Source organism: Perna viridis, chromosome 11, assembly GCF_037379345.1.
Source record: "Perna viridis isolate PV_CMFRI_1.1 ecotype Kerala chromosome 11, ASM3737934v1, whole genome shotgun sequence".
NCBI classification, from domain to species: Eukaryota; Metazoa; Mollusca; class Bivalvia; order Mytilida; family Mytilidae; genus Perna; species Perna viridis.
Window position 1 is genome coordinate 26141911 of NC_142455.1, and position 18466 is coordinate 26160376.

An 18466-nucleotide genomic window follows, 5' to 3' on the forward strand; every position below is an offset into this window, starting at 1 on the left:
AAATAATTTTGCTTATAACTTTATGAGGTTGAGTAGATGGAGACCTTATTAAAGGTAATACAAAGTGCAATAAATAAAATTCTTATTCAGCTTTCAACTAAAGTAACATCTTTATTACATGTTTAATGCATACCCAATTCAAAACAAGCATGTATTTGCAGTTGAAGTTTGACTGGTTTGTAGAAATCTTCTCTATTGTCTGGACCAATGATAATTTGAACTTTCTTCACATCAGGAAATGTTCCTGTATTTGTTGCTGTCTCTCCTTTTAGGACCTACAAAAAATAGCATTATCAAAATCTAAACATAATAATTTTCTGTAATTTTTTAGCAAAGATAAAAACTATCCATTCTTCTTGATCAAATGGCAATATATTAAAACAGTGTAGCAAATAAATATGTTTTTGGCATCTTTCGATTACATATAAATTTAATAAAACAAGTCTTTCCATGGGTCCTTAAATGTTTTAATCAAGCCCTCTAATCCATTACTTCAATCAACATCCTTCAGAAAATTTAATTACGAAGTCTCTTCTCTTACAAAAACTAATACCAAAATTCAACAGTCAGGAAATGGACTATAGGAATGTTTAAAATAAACACAAAAACGAGCAAAAACCAGTCATACAATGTATAAAAGTTCATGACACAAATGTCTTCAATGCTCAAATCTTGATCATATATTTTGTCTGTATTATACAGATCACAATTCATTACTGAAGCTGACAACAAATTAACAAATATCTCTACCTTTCTCTCAGTAACAGAGCCATCTGCATTGAAGAACTTGACAGTATATGATTTGATGTTATCAGTTGACACCAATTGAACTTCTTTAACAGGTATTTGGTCCTTTGGTGTATATTCTATAATTAATTCTGTAGCTGTACTTTCTAAAGGAGTATCTGAGGTTGGTCTGAGTTTCTCAACATCTTCAGATTTGCCATTTACTGTTAGTTCATTGGATGGTATAGCTGCTGGAGATTCCATTCCATCTGTTACTGTGCAAACAGGTGTAGTTGTGCTGGGTCCTCCTACAGCTTAATTTTTAAATGTTTAGTTTAATACACAAGTAAATTGAATTTTTTTTTACAAATGTAGACTTATCTTTATCAAAATCCAGTGGTGTTCTATAGTATTAGATTCTAAAAATAAAGTGTCTTGATGTAAGTCTGCCATTTTTTTCAAACTTTTCAGAAAAAAAAAGATAATTTTCTTACATGTTCTTTTTCCTAAATGACAAAGACAACTTACTTGTTGATATTTGAGGTGTAGGACTGGTCGTAACTTGGGTTACTCTTGAGGTTGAAGATTGTACAGTTGACACTGAAATATTAAATACATAGTTATAAACCTCATGCCCATCTTGTTGTCTGCCTTTGTGTTTAAAAAGAAAGCCAATTCATTTCTTCTTTAAATGTTCAAGTCAAAAAAAAAAATGAAAGAAATGCTCCTTATTCTGAAAACTAGTTTAAAAAAAAATTCCAAAACTTATCTACTTACCACAAAATAATGAAAGGGTACATAAATTATTTGTTTTTTTACCTTTGACAGTGGATTTCTCAGTAGTAAGACTTGGTGTGGCTGATTGAGTTGGTGTTGGTACAGGTGTTGTGCTTGGAACAGGTGTGGATGTACCTGGAAATGTTAATTAGTAAAATCATTCTCAGCAGAATATCAAACAATATTTCAATGGTTATTAGGAGGAATTCCAGGTTATTTTTATTTATTTAGAAAAACAAATCCCCTTAGTGGCTATAGATACGATTTTATTTTGTAAATAGTTAAATAATTTTGCTTATAACTTTATGAGGTTGAGTAGATGGAGACCTTATTAAAGGTAATACAACATGCAATAAATAAAATTCTTATTCAGCTTTCAACTAAAGTAACATCTTTATTACATGTTTATTGCATACCCAATTCAAAACAAGCATGTATTTGCAGTTGAAGTTTGACTGGTTTGTAGAAATCTTCTCTATTGCCTGGACCAATGATAATTTGAACTTTCTTCACATCAGGAAATGTTCCTGTATTTGTTGCTGTCTCTCCTTTTAGGACCTACAAAAAATAGCATTATCAAAATCTAAACATAATAATTTTCTGTAATTTTTTAGCAAAGATAAAAACTATCCATTCTTCTTGATCAAATGGCAATATATTAAAACAGTGTAGCAAATAAATATGTTTTTGGCATCTTTCGATTACATATAAATTAAATAAAACAAGTCTTTCCATGGGTCCTTAAATGTTTTAATCAAGCCCTCTAATCCATTACTTCAATCAACATCCTTCAGAAAATTTAATTACAAAGTCTCTTCTCTTACAAAAACTAATTCCAAAATTCAACAGTCAGGAAATGGACTATAGGAATGTTTAAAATAAACACAAAAACGAGCAAAAACCAGTCATACAATGTATAAAAGTTCATGACACAAATGTCTTCAATGCTCAAATCTTGATCATATATTTTGTCTGTATTATACAGATCACAATTCATTACTGAAGCTGACAACAAATTAACAAATATCTCTACCTTTCTCTCAGTAACAGAGCCATCTGCATTGAAGAACTTGACAGTATATGATTTGATGTTATCAGTTGACACCAATTGAACTTCTTTAACAGGTATTTGGTCCTTTGGTGTATATTCTATAATTAATTCTGTAGCTGTACTTTCTAAAGGAGTATCTGAGGTTGGTCTGAGTTTCTCAACATCTTCAGATTTGCCATTTACTGTTAGTTCATTGGATGGTATAGCTGCTGGAGATTCCATTCCATCTGTTACTGTGCAAACAGGTGTAGTTGTGCTGGGTCCTCCTACAGCTTAATTTTTAAATGTTTAGTTTAATACACAAGTAAATTGAATTTTTTTTTACAAATGTAGACTTATCTTTATCAAAATCCAGTGGTGTTCTATAGTATTAGATTCTAAAAATAAAGTGTCTTGATGTAAGTCTGCCATTTTTTTCAAACTTTTCAGAAAAAAAAAGATAATTTTCTTACATGTTCTTTTTCCTAAATGACAAAGACAACTTACTTGTTGATATTTGAGGTGTAGGACTGGTCGTAACTTGGGTTACTCTTGAGGTTGAAGATTGTACAGTTGACACTGAAATATTAAATACATAGTTATAAACCTCATGCCCATCTTGTTGTCTGCCTTTGTGTTTAAAAAGAAAGCCAATTCATTTCTTCTTTAAATGTTCAAGTCAAAAAAAAAAAAATGAAAGAAATGCTCCTTATTCTGAAAACTAGTTTAAAAAAAAATTCCAAAACTTATCTACTTACCACAAAATAATGAAAGGGTACATAAATTATTTGTTTTTTTACCTTTGACAGTGGATTTCTCAGTAGTAAGACTTGGTGTGGCTGATTGAGTTGGTGTTGGTACAGGTGTTGTGCTTGGAACAGGTGTGGATGTACCTGGAAATGTTAATTAGTAAAATCATTCTCAGCAGAATATCAAACAATATTTCAATGGTTATTAGGAGGAATTCCAGGTTATTTTTATTTATTTAGAAAAACAAATCCCCTTAGTGGCTATAGATACGATTTTATTTTGTAAATAGTTAAATAATTTTGCTTATAACTTTATGAGGTTGAGTAGATGGAGACCTTATTAAAGGTAATACAACGTGCAATAAATAAAATTCTTATTCAGCTTTCAACTAAAGTAACATCTTTATTACATGTTTATTGCATACCCAATTCAAAACAAGCATGTATTTGCAGTTGAAGTTTGACTGGTTTGTAGAAATCTTCTCTATTGTCTGGACCAATGATAATTTGAACTTTCTTCACATCAGGAAATGTTCCTGTATTTGTTGCTGTCTCTCCTTTTAGGACCTACAAAAAATAGCATTATCAAAATCTAAACATAATAATTTTCTGTAATTTTTAACAAACATAAAAACTATCCATTCTTCTTGATCAAATGGCAATATATTAAAACAGTGTAGCAAATAAATATGTTTTTGGCATCTTTCGATTACATATAAATTTAATAAAACAAGTCTTTCCATGGGTCCTTAAATGTTTTAATCAAGCCCTCTAATCCATTACTTCAATCAACATCCTTCAGAAAATTTAATTACGAAGTCTCTTCTCTTACAAAAACTAATTCCAAAATTCAACAGTCAGGAAATGGACTATAGGAATGTTTAAAATAAACACAAAAACGAGCAAAAACCAGTCATACAATGTATAAAAGTTCATGACACAAATGTCTTCAATGCTCAAATCTTGATCATATATTTTGTCTGTATTATACAGATCACAATTCATTACTGAAGCTGACAACAAATTAACAAATATCTCTACCTTTCTCTCAGTAACAGAGCCATCTGCATTGAAGAACTTGACAGTATATAATTTGATGTTATCAGTTGACACCAATTGAACTTCTTTAACAGGTATTTGGTCCTTTGGTGTATATTCTATAATTAATTCTGTAGCTGTACTTTCTAAAGGAGTATCTGAGGTTGGTCTGAGTTTCTCAACATCTTCAGATTTGCCATTTACTGTTAGTTCATTGGATGGTATAGCTGCTGGAGATTCCATTCCATCTGTTACTGTGCAAACAGGTGTAGTTGTGCTGGGTCCTCCTACAGCTTAATTTTTAAATGTTTAGTTTAATACACAAGTAAATTGAATTTTTTTTTACAAATGTAGACTTATCTTTATCAAAATCCAGTGGTGTTCTATAGTATTAGATTCTAAAAATAAAGTGTCTTGATGTAAGTCTGCCATTTTTTTCAAACTTTTCAGAAAAAAAAAGATAATTTTCTTACATGTTCTTTTTCCTAAATGACAAAGACAACTTACTTGTTGATATTTGAGGTGTAGGACTGGTCGTAACTTGGGTTACTCTTGAGGTTGAAGATTGTACAGTTGACACTGAAATATTAAATACATAGTTATAAACCTCATGCCCATCTTGTTGTCTGCCTTTGTGTTTAAAAAGAAAGCCAATTCATTTCTTCTTTAAATGTTCAAGTCAAAAAAAAAAAAATGAAAGAAATGCTCCTTATTCTGAAAACTAGTTTAAAAAAAAATTCCAAAACTTATCTACTTACCACAAAATAATGAAAGGGTACATAAATTATTTGTTTTTTTACCTTTGACAGTGGATTTCTCAGTAGTAAGACTTGGTGTGGCTGATTGAGTTGGTGTTGGTACAGGTGTTGTGCTTGGAACAGGTGTGGATGTACCTGGAAATGTTAATTAGTAAAATCATTCTCAGCAGAATATCAAACAATATTTCAATGGTTATTAGGAGGAATTCCAGGTTATTTTTATTTATTTAGAAAAACAAATCCCCTTAGTGGCTATAGATACGATTTTATTTTGTAAATAGTTAAATAATTTTGCTTATAACTTTATGAGGTTGAGTAGATGGAGACCTTATTAAAGGTAATACAACGTGCAATAAATAAAATTCTTATTCAGCTTTCAACTAAAGTAACATCTTTATTACATGTTTATTGCATACCCAATTCAAAACAAGCATGTATTTGCAGTTGAAGTTTGACTGGTTTGTAGAAATCTTCTCTATTGTCTGGACCAATGATAATTTGAACTTTCTTCACATCAGGAAATGTTCCTGTATTTGTTGCTGTCTCTCCTTTTAGGACCTACAAAAAATAGCATTATCAAAATCTAAACATAATAATTTTCTGTAATTTTTTAGCAAAGATAAAAACTATCCATTCTTCTTGATCAAATGGCAATATATTAAAACAGTGTAGCAAATAAATATGTTTTTGGCATCTTTCGATTACATATAAATTAAATAAAACAAGTCTTTCCATGGGTCCTTAAATGTTTTAATCAAGCCCTCTAATCCATTACTTCAATCAACATCCTTCAGAAAATTTAATTACGAAGTCTCTTCTCTTACAAAAACTAATTCCAAAATTCAACAGTCAGGAAATGGACTATAGGAATGTTTAAAATAAACACAAAAACGAGCAAAAACCAGTCATACAATGTATAAAAGTTCATGACACAAATGTCTTCAATGCTCAAATCTTGATCATATATTTTGTCTGTATTATACAGATCACAATTCATTACTGAAGCTGACAACAAATTAACAAATATCTCTACCTTTCTCTCAGTAACAGAGCCATCTGCATTGAAGAACTTGACAGTATATAATTTGATGTTATCAGTTGACACCAATTGAACTTCTTTAACAGGTATTTGGTCCTTTGGTGTATATTCTATAATTAATTCTGTAGCTGTACTTTCTAAAGGAGTATCTGAGGTTGGTCTGAGTTTCTCAACATCTTCAGATTTGCCATTTACTGTTAGTTCATTGGATGGTATAGCTGCTGGAGATTCCATTCCATCTGTTACTGTGCAAACAGGTGTAGTTGTGCTGGGTCCTCCTACAGCTTAATTTTTAAATGTTTAGTTTAATACACAAGTAAATTGAATTTTTTTTACAAATGTAGACTTATCTTTATCAAAATCCAGTGGTGTTCTATAGTATTAGATTCTAAAAATAAAGTGTCTTGATGTAAGTCTGCCATTTTTTTCAAACTTTTCAGAAAAAAAAAGATAAAACCACCAAACATTTATTGTTTTAAAAGAAAAATTATAAATCTATTCAAAATTTACCTACTCATGATTTATACCGATACTTAAACAATATTCCCATAAAAGTCATGTTTCAGTAATCACTGCAAAAATTATCATGAAAAGCTTTGAATTCATAACATTAAAAACCTTTTTTTCAATTCTGAAAATATTTACACACCACATTTTGCTCAAATAATTTTCTTACATGTTCTTTTTCCTAAATGACAAGGACAACTTACTTGTTGATATTTGAGGTGTAGGACTGGTCGTAACTTGGGTTACTCTTGAGGTTGAAGATTGTACAGTTGACACTGAAATATTAAATACATACAGTTGTATACTTCATGCCCATCTTGTTGTCTGCCTTTGTGTTTAAAAAGAAAGCCAATTCATTTCTTCTTTAAATGTTCAAGTAAAAAAAAAATGAAAGAAATGCTCCTTATTCTGAAAACTAGTTTAAAAAAAATATTCCAAAACTTATCTACTTACCACAAAATAGTGAAAGGGTACATAAATTATTTGTTTTTTTACCTTTGACAGTGGATTTCTCAGTAGTAAGACTTGGTGTGGCTGATTGAGTTGGTACAGGCGTTGTGCTTGGAACAGGTGTGGATGTACCTGGAAATGTTAATTAGTAAAATCATTCTCAGCAGAATATCAAACAATATTTCAATGGTTATTAGGAGGAATTCCAGGTTATTTTTATTTATTTAGAAAAACAAATCCCCTTAGTGGCTATAGATAAGATTTTATTTTGTAAATAGTTAAATAATTTTGCTTATAACTTTATGAGGTTGAGTAGATGGAGACCTTATTAAAGGTAATACAAAGTGCAATAAATAAAATTCTTATTCAGCTTTCAACTAAAGTAACATCTTTATTACATGTTTAATGCATACCCAATTCAAAACAAGCATGTATTTGCAGTTGAAGTTTGACTGGTTTGTAGAAATCTTCTCTATTGTCTGGACCAATGATAATTTGAACTTTCTTCACATCAGGAAATGTTCCTGTATTTGTTGCTGTCTCTCCTTTTAGGACCTACAAAAAATAGCATTATCAAAATCTAAACATAATAATTTTCTGTAATTTTTAACAAACATAAAAACTATCCATTCTTCTTGAACAAATGGCAATATATTAAAACAGTGTAGCAAATAAATATGTTTTTGGCATCTTTCAATTACATATAAATTTAATAAAACAAGTCTTTCCATGGGTCCTTAAATGTTTTAATCAAGCCCTCTGATCCATTACTTCAATCAACATCCTTCAGAAAATTTAATTACGAAGTCTCTTCTCTTACAAAAACTAATACCAAAATTCAACAGTCAGGAAATGGACTATAGGAATGTTTAAAATAAACACAAAAATGAGCAAAAACCAGTCATATAATGTATAAAAGTTCATGACACAAATTTCTTCAATGCTCAAATCTTGATCATATATTTTGTCTGTATTATACAGATCACAATTCATTACTGAAGCTGACAACAAATTAACAAATATCTCTACCTTTCTCTCTGTAACAGAGCCATCTGCATTGAAGAACTTGACAGTATATGATTTAATGTTGTCAGTTGACACCAATTTCACTTCTTTTACAGGTATTTGATCCTTTGGTGTATATTCTATCACTAATTCTGATGCTGTACTTTCCAATGGAGTATCCGAGGTTGGTCTGAGTTTCTCAACATCATTCAACTTGTTATTCACTGTTAGTTCATTGGATGGTATTGCTGCTGGAGATTCCATTCCATCAGTGACTGCGCAAACAGAAGTAGTTGTGCGGGGGCCTCCTTCTGCTGTAAAAAAAAATAAAAGAATTTAGTAACATCAGTTCAGTACATTGTTGTAGAATCTGTCTCCGAAAAGATGTCAATAAAACTGAATTAGCGATTGATCCATTGGTTTGAGAAATGGTGTGTAAAAATGTTCAATGACATACTGTGAAACCTGTCTAAATTGAACACTGACACTTTTTCAGGTCCCTTTACATCAATTTAAATGCATTTTGAACCTTGGTTGCCATTATTCTAGGATTCCACTTTCCTGTCACTGGGGAAAGTACAATTTTGGTGTGTGAAAGTTGATTACTAAGCCCATCTTTCCCTTCAGCAAGTAGAAAGCTTGAATTTTTCATTGTTAAGTTTGGAAAAAAATTCAAGTGTGGGAAAGCTAATTGTCATTTATATTTTTCCTGTGGAAACCTAAAATTTTGAAAATCCTAGAACACTGTCAGGTAAACAAAAAACTGTGTAAATGAAACAGTTTTTTAAAGTCCAAAAGGGTTTTGGTTCAGATGGGTCTTACTGTATAATCCTAATAATAAAAAGATCTAATAAAGGCAACTACTTTGAAAAAATACTAGAAACAAATCTTAAAAACAGCATTTAATATGAATCTAATTTTTAATACATGTAATAAAGATTTTAAACAATTTTCAAGACCAATAATTCACCAAACAAAACATTTATTAGATTATAACTCTTACTTGATTATATATTTCTTTTACTCTTCCATTCCTGATAACATTTTAAAAAGGGAAGGGCTTTTTTATACATTTTCATTAATTTTATGTTAACTAACTTGTTGTAATTTTAGGCGTAGGACTAGTAGTTGCAGGGGTGACCCTTGATGTTTCTTGAGTTGCAGTCACTCTTGATGTCGTAGATTTTACAGTTGAAGCTACAAATGAAATGTTAAAATAATATAAGTAAAAAAAAGCATGGAACATGATTTTAATCATGCAAAAATAATGAATTAATTTATATACTTTTAAAGTTTAATTGTTTAAAAGTAATCTTTCAAAACTTTCCTAAACAAGACCTGATTTTACATGGCCTTCAACAAAGCTGACATTGGAAGCTTAATTTGAGGTCAATATACAGTTTACAAGAAAAGATATGAGAATAAAAGAAAGAATGCTATAATTGATTTCCCCACCAACCGAACCATTATAAAATCCTTAATACTGATTGTGGTTTGATAAAACAATTAATTCTCCATAGAAAAAATGTTTTTAAACAGTAATATGGGCACAAAAACTTAAATGTGGGATTATGTGAAAGTTATATGCAGAAAAAGAAAAATGCTTAAGGATAGCTTACTAGTTTATATAAGTCAAATCCCTTTCAGACAAATGTGTATGTGTGTCTAGATTTTCTATGTAGTCACTAAATTAGAAATGAATATTCTATTGATTAAAAAAAAATCATCGAACAATTTCTACTAGATTTTGGACAGAGAATGCAAGTTGTATTCATTTTCAAGGACTTCACTTTAGACACTTAATACTGTACTAGATTGAAGTCTTACGTTTTACTGTAGTCTTCACTGAAGAAACAACAGGTGAGGCTGTGGCAGTTGAAGATGCTCCTGTTTGAGTTACAGTTGGCACAGGAGTTGATCCTAAAATCAGCAGAGTGAAAAAAATTACAAGAAATAATGTAAGAGGAATCACAAGAATCCCACAATTTAGGCTATCCCCCTTACAAACATTCAACCAAATTTTCTTGTTCAAAGCATATCTAAGTTTCAGACCATAATAAATCTATAGAAAAGTTGTTTTCAACAATAAACATTTGGGAAGTATTCTTCCTATATTATCCCAAATTCTTGTGGTTATATTGATTCTCATTCTGTCACAAGTAGATTAAAATAAGCAAGTATGTTAACAACCTTGATTTTAACTATCAAGAGTGTAGAAATCTTTTAATCTGCGAGGAACCGAAAGAGAATCTATTTCTTCCTTCCATTTTAGAACAGTTTCATTATTTTCTCCATCAAGTATCATATTCACAACACTTTCGTAAATTCAACAATTGCTCTTTTTGACATGTGAAGATGAAATTACTGATGTGGAATAGATATAAAAGATTTCAAGCAAATTTTTATCATCAAAATAACAAATTATAAAATTTTCACTTTTGATAGGTCACAAAACTTCTGTACTATATGTGTACACGTACTAATGGTGTCAATTATACAGTATAAACAGTCAATGAATTTGGAAATTTGTGAGGTCATGACCTTTAATTTGACCAATGAAATAAATCTTGCACAAGACTTTTTCATCCCCAAGGGAATTAAATTATTTTTAATCACCTGGTCAAGTAAATTGGAAATTCATCCATAATGTGAGAAAAAAGAAGAAAAGTCTAATATTTCGTAATTATAGCACAAAAAATCTTCTTACTTAAGCATTATGGTTCCATTAATGTTATGAAAGCATACTGACACATTCTTAATGGTTTAAAGTTGCAAACTAATCTGTGTAAATGTATCCTTCAATGTTGATATTAATCTTTTGAATACTATAAACTCATAAGTAAGTAACTAATGAACGTTTAAAAGTCTCATATCACATAGACAAATATTTTAAAAAATAACTCATTTAATCATTTCAGTTTACTAGAAAGTTTCATACACCACTGATACAAAAAATAATTTTACTAAAAGAAGTATCTACAAAAATAAAATGATCAGTATTTCCAAGATTTTCTGCATAACAATGAAAAACTAGTTCTAAACATACCTAGTTTATAGCAAGCAAGAATTTGAAGTTGGAGCTGAACTGATTTATAAAAGTCTTCCCTGTTGTCAGGACCTATGATAATTTGAACTTTCTTTACATCAGTCAATATTCCAGAACTTGATGCTTGAGCTGTTTCTCCTACTAAGACCTTAAAAAGTTAAGAAAAAAAAACATGCATGACAGTTCCTTACAATTTCTTAACTTGTATCAGCTCTTGATAATATACAGTCAAACCTCGTTAAGTCGAAGGGTTCATGCAAAAATGTTCGAGTAATCTGAGGTCGAGGATAAACCGGAAATATCAGTAGTTTGGTCCATGGTTATTTCTGTATTTACATCATTTGTTGTGCTTGTACATGCACATGTACTTCACTATACATGATACTTTGTAATGTCATCCGTATTACATCGGAAGATATTTTTTTGTATGTTGTATATTGAAATACTGAACGGCACGGAGCGTTAGTGAAATTTCCTTTTTATTTTTTCTATATCAAAAACGTCAGATTTCATAACATTCTGCTTTGTTTCATTCACAATCCTATCAGGAGAATCGCCAAACCATGTGCTCCACAATATTACGATAAAAATTCACTAGTGAAATGAAAGTATTTGTTGAAATACCCTTACTGTCATCTGTTTGATGTTTCATTAAATAGTCACATACCATTTCAATTCATCTGTATTTTTTAAAACAAAATTCAAAATATCAAAATATCCGATATCATTGTTAGTGTAAATTCCGACGTGTTATTAATAAAATTCGTTTCTTTTAACAACACGCGCAATTTTAGATTAATTAAATAAACAAATCAAAACATAAAATGTCAACAAATTAATTTTAAAAGCCACGCTAACTGTTGTTAAAACACACTTCCATCATGGTTTGTAATAAAGTAATCAGTTTTCTGACTAATTAGTTGACTTCGAGACATCAGGGTTAATTAACCTCAAAGTCCTATCAAGGGGACTGATTAATTACCTCAAGTTATCCGAGGTTTCGATTCATCCTAGTTCGAGTCATCCGAAGTAAAATTGTATTGGAGTAAGGGGAGTTTTGCTGGAACTTTGTAATTAGTTTGAATTATCCGAGATTTCTACTCATCCAAGTTCGACACATCGAGGTTCGACTGTATATCTATATATCTATATATATATTCCTGATGTTTTAATTACGAATTTTCCTTAACTAAAAAATTAAAGGCATCACAATCATAATTTCATAAGACATCAAATGGTCATAAGAAGACAATTCTGGTGTCATTCAGAGCAAAATCTTGCATGTGAAATAGAGTGCTGAGAACTAAATAATAGAAAATATGTAACATCTTGTTTCAACACAAAACAGTTAGAAACGTAAGAACTCATATACTTTCACTGAACAGGAGCTGAAAGTTCTATAATGTTACCCTGCCTTTAAAAAAAAATCCCATGCTATGATGGACCTTAGCTTTCAGAAAAAAAACTCTATCTGTCATTTAAACTTATTTTGGGTCACATAAGAACTTTACATAAAAAAAAACCAAGACAAACAAAACTCGAATGAAAATTTCAATCTATACAATGAATGGGTATATACCTTCCTCTCGTTAACAGTGCCATCTGCATTGAAGAACTTGACAGTATATGATTTGATGTTATCAGTTGACACCAATTTAACTTCTTTAACAGGTATTTGGTCCTTTGGTGTATATTCTATAATTAATTCTGAAGCTGTACTTTCTAGTGGAGTATCTGAGGTTGGTCTAAGTTTTTCAAAATCTGTGGATTTACCGTTCATTGTTAGTTCATTGGATGCTATTGTTGTTGGTGATTCCATTCCATCAACTATTGTGCAGATTGGAACAGTTGAACTAGGACCGCCAGCTTAAAAAAAGAAAAAAAAATTCTTTGTAATTTGATTTACAAACCCATTAAAACAAGTCAGAGACAAATCAATTTTATGGGAATTTTATTCAATTGGTAAAAGTTGATCTGGCAATCATAAAAAAAACTAAAATTTTAAGTTTAAAAAGGACCAAAAACAACAGAAATGTAAATGCAAAAGTTGCCATAATCTTATTTGATCAGAATCTATGATCCAAAATATAGTCTTAAAGTTCAGAAATATTTGGTTGAGTGAGAAAACCCAAAGTGTAATGGCAAGACAAACAGATGGATAAATATAGGAGTCACTATATACTCCTGATTTAATAAGAGCAGATATGATTTTTTTATACACTAAAATGGGGGAGACATAAACAGGAAGTGTGTTAGTTTTATGTTGAATTCAGTCCTAAAATTACATTCTTTAAATGTGTCAAATCAATATGATATGACATAAATTTACTTAAAAGTGTACTTACTTCATTTACAAAATAATTTTGTTCAGTCATGAAGCACAATATGGAAATTAAATGCAAAATCATGCTTAAATCAGTAAATTCAACCAAATTAAAGAAAATCACCTGAACTTTGAAGGAAATATTGTTCACATGCATTGAAAATATAAATCATTTTATACATATTTCAATACTTAAAACCTATCATATGTATTTCAATACAACTTTGGGCAAAATATTCTGTCAAAGCACGTGGCAAATATTATCAAGTCAATTAATCACAGGTAAACTTAAAGTATTTTTACTAAATCATTGAAAACTGCATAGGTAAGATAATTTATGACATCAGTGCTGGAATCAGTAAGAATCAGGCAAAATTGAAAAAAATAATTAATCATGCTTAGAAAAAACATAAAAATTTGACAATGTCAGCATTTAGTGTATGGTATATTGAAGACAAATTGGTAGTTCGTTTAGAAGTGCCAGATAAGGCAGGACAGCGAGTTCAAAGTTACAATAGAATGTTATCTCCCTTCGATGATGAAATTGCAATGCATTTCATGTAATTTATACACCAGAAAGTTAAAGGAAAAATGAATTCTATTTCTGCATCTCAGATAATGTTTCAAATAAGATTTCTGGGAAAGACTTGTATATTCACCCACTGTCAGATTTTTACAGAGAATAGCATTTAATGATATAACAGCTAACAAATCTTCCATGTCCCAATTCGGTTATCTTAATAGCAAAAGAACATGTCAATATTTCAACCGAGGGTAAGTTAACATATTGAAAACTGAAAGTGCCAAAAACTGGTGTACGGGAATGTACCTCTTAATTAATAGTAACAAAAAATTCAAGAATATCCAATGTTTATTCAAATAGTCTTACCTGTTGAAGTTATCTGAGGAGTTGAAGCAACACCAGGAGTAGTAACAGGCATAGATACCGTTACTTCAGATGTTACTTGTGACACAACTGGTGTTGTAGTTTTAGCTGACACCCTTTCTGTTGTAGATTTTACAGTTGATACTAAAACAAAGAAAGAGAAATGAAACTGTATTGCATTGGCTCGGCTGTTTTCAAATAACAAAGGGTTGTTGTATGATTACTGGAAATAATTGTGTCAAGAAAAATGAAACATTTTAAAAAAAACCTAGATAGGGCAATACATTAAAGAGGTAACATTTTCAATTTTTCACAGGATAATTCTTTAATTATAAACCAAATCCTCATTTCACTTCATTATAAACATCTGTAGTAAAATCTTTAACTAGAATGACAGCATGCAAATATATGTAAAATACATAATTACAACTTACATTTCATAGTAGTTTTGGTGGAAGAAATTTCAGGAGTAGCTGTAGGTGTTGGAGTGGCTTCTTTTGGAGTTACAGTTGGGACAGGAGTAGTGCTTGGTGCAGGTGTTGTTTCTATAAATGATAATAAAATAAAAAAATACAATGTACAAAACTTCAGAAATTGCAAATGTAAATAACTCCTATGATTCAATACCATCATATTAAGGAACAAAAGGAAAATAACCAATGTTTTAAAAGAATTAGTGAACTAGGAATACTGTTACCAAAACTCATATGTTAATACCCCAAGTTCCCTTCCCTAGACCATAAAGGAAACCAAAAGTTATTCAGATTGAAAAAAACAAAGGAATGTGTGAAAGTTTTATTAAATTCCATTCAGAGACTTAAGAGGTATTGCAAATTAGAAAAAAGTCCCCCTTAGTCAACCAATGACAAAGTCCATGATTTGCATTAGGAAACCACATAAGTCAATCAGATAAAAAAATGAAATAAGAGGTGCACAATGACTTCACATGATAAATAATTTGTGATGGGTTCATCAAAATCCATACAGTGGTTTTAGAGGATTTGCGGATTAGTACTGGGGATGGACAAACGGACTGACAGACAGCATGACCACCTATATTCAACCTGCATTTCGAGCAAAGGGGTGTAAAACATACAGACAAGCAGATGGATGAACAGACAGCATGATCACAAGATCCCTCCTGCTTTTCAAGTGGGGTATATGAAAATTATTCTGATTTTCCTTGACTTCTTCATATGTCTTATTGTTGCTTATGAAACAATGGAACCCAAATAAGGGAGACAAAATTATTACAATATTTCATATAACATATTTCTTCATACCTAATTCAAAACAGGCATGTATTTGCACCTGAAGCTTTACGGGTTTGCTGGAATCTATTTTATCGGCAGGCGCTACAATAATTTGAACTTTCTTCACATCTGGCAATGCTCCAACAGTAGTTGCGGATTCTCCTGTTTGAACCTATTAAAATACAATAAATAGTACTGACTTCACTAATGTTTATAAACTTGGTAATGAAGGTGTTTTCAGAAAAAAAAACAGATTGTAATACAAATTGTTACTATACCAAGGATGAAATACGCTTTGATATATAATAGCATGTTTTATATTCAAATTTTAGGTTGCTTTTAAAGGTGGTACATGATTGAAGTCGACTCCTTCCATTGGTTTCACTTATATTGAAATGACATTAGCCCAGGATATTACCTTATGTACGTGAAAAACTGTAAATTTAGTTTATAAAACATTCAAATGGATTCATTCAATCTTTGATGAGTGAAATAAGGAACCTGATCTTACATAACACTGATGTAAGGAAAGTAATATTATAAATATTGTGTGTTTACTAGTCTCATTAAAGGTAATTTTTAATCTTAAACTGAAAAATTTATGTCTTTTTAAAAATTATGTTACCCTCTGGATATTATATGCATCCTAGTAAAGGCAGAAGATTTTTATTCATTTTTGACTCCCTATGGTCATAAATTAAATAGACATAACCATGAAGTTGCAAATGTTGTCAGGCGAAGTAAACCCCCACTAAACATGAAATTGATATCCAACAGCAACTAAAATTGCTTACAACTTATGTTCAATCTATATAAAGCCACAAACCAACAAGAGGCTCCTAGGAGCCTGAATCGCTCACCTGGTTGAATTTTGCCTTTCAATGGCAATAAATTAAACAAGAAGTTGTCCAACAATTTTGACTCAGGAAAACTTTGATAGGACTTATCATATGGATCATTTCAGTAAATGAAAGTCTAAATCTATCATAGTTTTCAAGACATTGGCTGAAAACTGTAAACAAAAATGTCATTTTCCCCTATCAACGTCAATAACTCTTATAAGAAGGCATCTGACAAATTTTATGCCTCAAGACTTTTGTAGTCCTAAAAATAAGGATCGTTTCAGCTATTGAAAGAATTTGGCTAAACCTAACGGTTTTGGAGATATATATGCGAAAACTACCGTCTGACCCCTATTTTCTATTTTTAGTAACAGTGGCCATGTTTTTTGACGGATCAAAAAACCCCACTTCAATTCTATGCAGGATACCCCAAGAAACACTTATACCATGTTTTGTTTCAATTGGTAAAATAGTGTCAGAGAAGATTTTTGAAAGAAATAACATTAAAAATTGCAAAAAAACGTTGAAAAAGGGCAATAACTCCAACATGGCTTAATAGAGAAAAATGAAAATTTGACCGCAGATAGGTCTCATCATGCTGAACACTTTTATTCATTTCAAAATGGGCTAAACCTAACCACTTTGGAGATATATGTGAAAAACTATTGTCTGACCCCTATGCTCTATTTTTAGTAACGGCAGCCATGCTTTTCGACAGAACAAAAATCCCCACACCAGTTCTATGCATGATACCCCAAGGAACATTCATACCAAGTTTGGTTCCAATTGGTAGAGTAGTGTCAGAGGAGAAGATTTTTGAAAGAAATAACATTCAAAATAGCAAAAAACTTCAGAAAAGGGCAATAACTCCAATGTGCCTAAACAGATTAAAATGAAAATTTGACCGCAGATAGATCTCATTATGCTGAACACTTTTACCCAGTCAAAATGGGCTAAACCTAACCACTTTGGAGATATATGTGAAAAACTATTGTCTGACCCCTATGTTCTATTTTAGTAACGGCGGCCACGCTTTTCAATGGATCAAAAATCCCCACACCAGTTCTATGCATGATACCCCAAGAAACATTCATACCAAGTTTGGTTCCAATTGGTCAAGTAGTGTCAGAGGAGAAGATTTTTGAAAGAAATAACATAAAAAATAGCAAAAAACATTGAAAAAGGGCAATAACTCCAACATGACTTAATAGATTAAAATGAATATTTGACTGTAGATAGATCTCATCATGCTGAACACTTTTACCCCCATGTCAAATTTTGGCTAAACCTAACCGTTCTGAAGATATAAGCAAACAACTACTGTCTGACCCCTATGTTCTATTTTTAGTAACAGTGGCCATGTTTCGATGAATAAAAAATTCCTACCGCAGTTCTATGCAGGATACCCCAAGAAACAATCATACCAAGTTTAGTTCCAATTGGTCAAGTAGTTTTAGAGGAGAAGAGTTTTGAAAAATTGTTTACAATGACGATGACGGACGCCAAGTAATAGCAATAGCTCACAAGGCCTTTGGCCAGTTGAGTTAAAATGGAATCAATTAATCGATTGAGAGTTAAGGTAACTGACAAAATTTAGAAGACAAAGGAAGAAAGTGATTCATATACCATCCACTCATTAAGTGGGGATATAATAACTGCTGTAAAACTATGAACTTTCATATAATATACCATACCTGCTTAACAGTTACACCACCATTAGAATCAAAGAACTTCACAATGTAAGATTTTATGTTATCAGTTGACACCAATTTCACTTCTTTAACAGGTACTGATTCCTTTGGTGTGTATTCTACTATCAATGTGGGCACAGAACTTTCTAATGGAGTATCAGCTGTTGGTCTTATATTGTCTACATTGACTCCATAATCATTCACAGATAAATCTGTCTTTGGAATAATTGTAGGTGATTCCATTCCATCAGTAATAGCACATACTGGTGTAACAGTGCTAACAGCTCCTTCAAAATTGGAAAATATATGTTGAGTGACTACTTCTGTATAATTATTTGCACAAAAT

General features: G+C 31.0%; 1 protein-coding gene across 1 annotated transcript in view; it reads right to left on the reverse strand.

Annotated features, from left to right (window-relative positions):
- LOC148603521 (uncharacterized) overlaps window positions 1-18466 on the reverse strand; it is a 148397-nt gene that overhangs the window by 13176 nt on the left and 116755 nt on the right. The window contains exons 97-122 of the mRNA XM_088551446.1: window positions 18124-18407; window positions 15618-15759; window positions 14769-14879; window positions 14338-14478; window positions 12705-12991; window positions 11126-11273; window positions 9907-9999; window positions 9178-9276; window positions 8104-8393; window positions 7488-7629; window positions 7120-7206; window positions 6828-6899; window positions 6112-6401; window positions 5495-5636; window positions 5121-5213; window positions 4828-4899; window positions 4324-4613; window positions 3708-3849; window positions 3334-3426; window positions 3041-3112; window positions 2537-2826; window positions 1920-2061; window positions 1546-1638; window positions 1255-1326; window positions 751-1040; window positions 134-275 (exon numbers count right to left, since the gene is read on the reverse strand). Of these exons, the coding sequence (XP_088407572.1) occupies window positions 134-275; window positions 751-1040; window positions 1255-1326; window positions 1546-1638; window positions 1920-2061; window positions 2537-2826; window positions 3041-3112; window positions 3334-3426; window positions 3708-3849; window positions 4324-4613; window positions 4828-4899; window positions 5121-5213; window positions 5495-5636; window positions 6112-6401; window positions 6828-6899; window positions 7120-7206; window positions 7488-7629; window positions 8104-8393; window positions 9178-9276; window positions 9907-9999; window positions 11126-11273; window positions 12705-12991; window positions 14338-14478; window positions 14769-14879; window positions 15618-15759; window positions 18124-18407 (4119 nt within the window). The remainder of the gene's footprint in view (window positions 1-133; window positions 276-750; window positions 1041-1254; window positions 1327-1545; window positions 1639-1919; window positions 2062-2536; window positions 2827-3040; window positions 3113-3333; window positions 3427-3707; window positions 3850-4323; window positions 4614-4827; window positions 4900-5120; window positions 5214-5494; window positions 5637-6111; window positions 6402-6827; window positions 6900-7119; window positions 7207-7487; window positions 7630-8103; window positions 8394-9177; window positions 9277-9906; window positions 10000-11125; window positions 11274-12704; window positions 12992-14337; window positions 14479-14768; window positions 14880-15617; window positions 15760-18123; window positions 18408-18466) is intronic.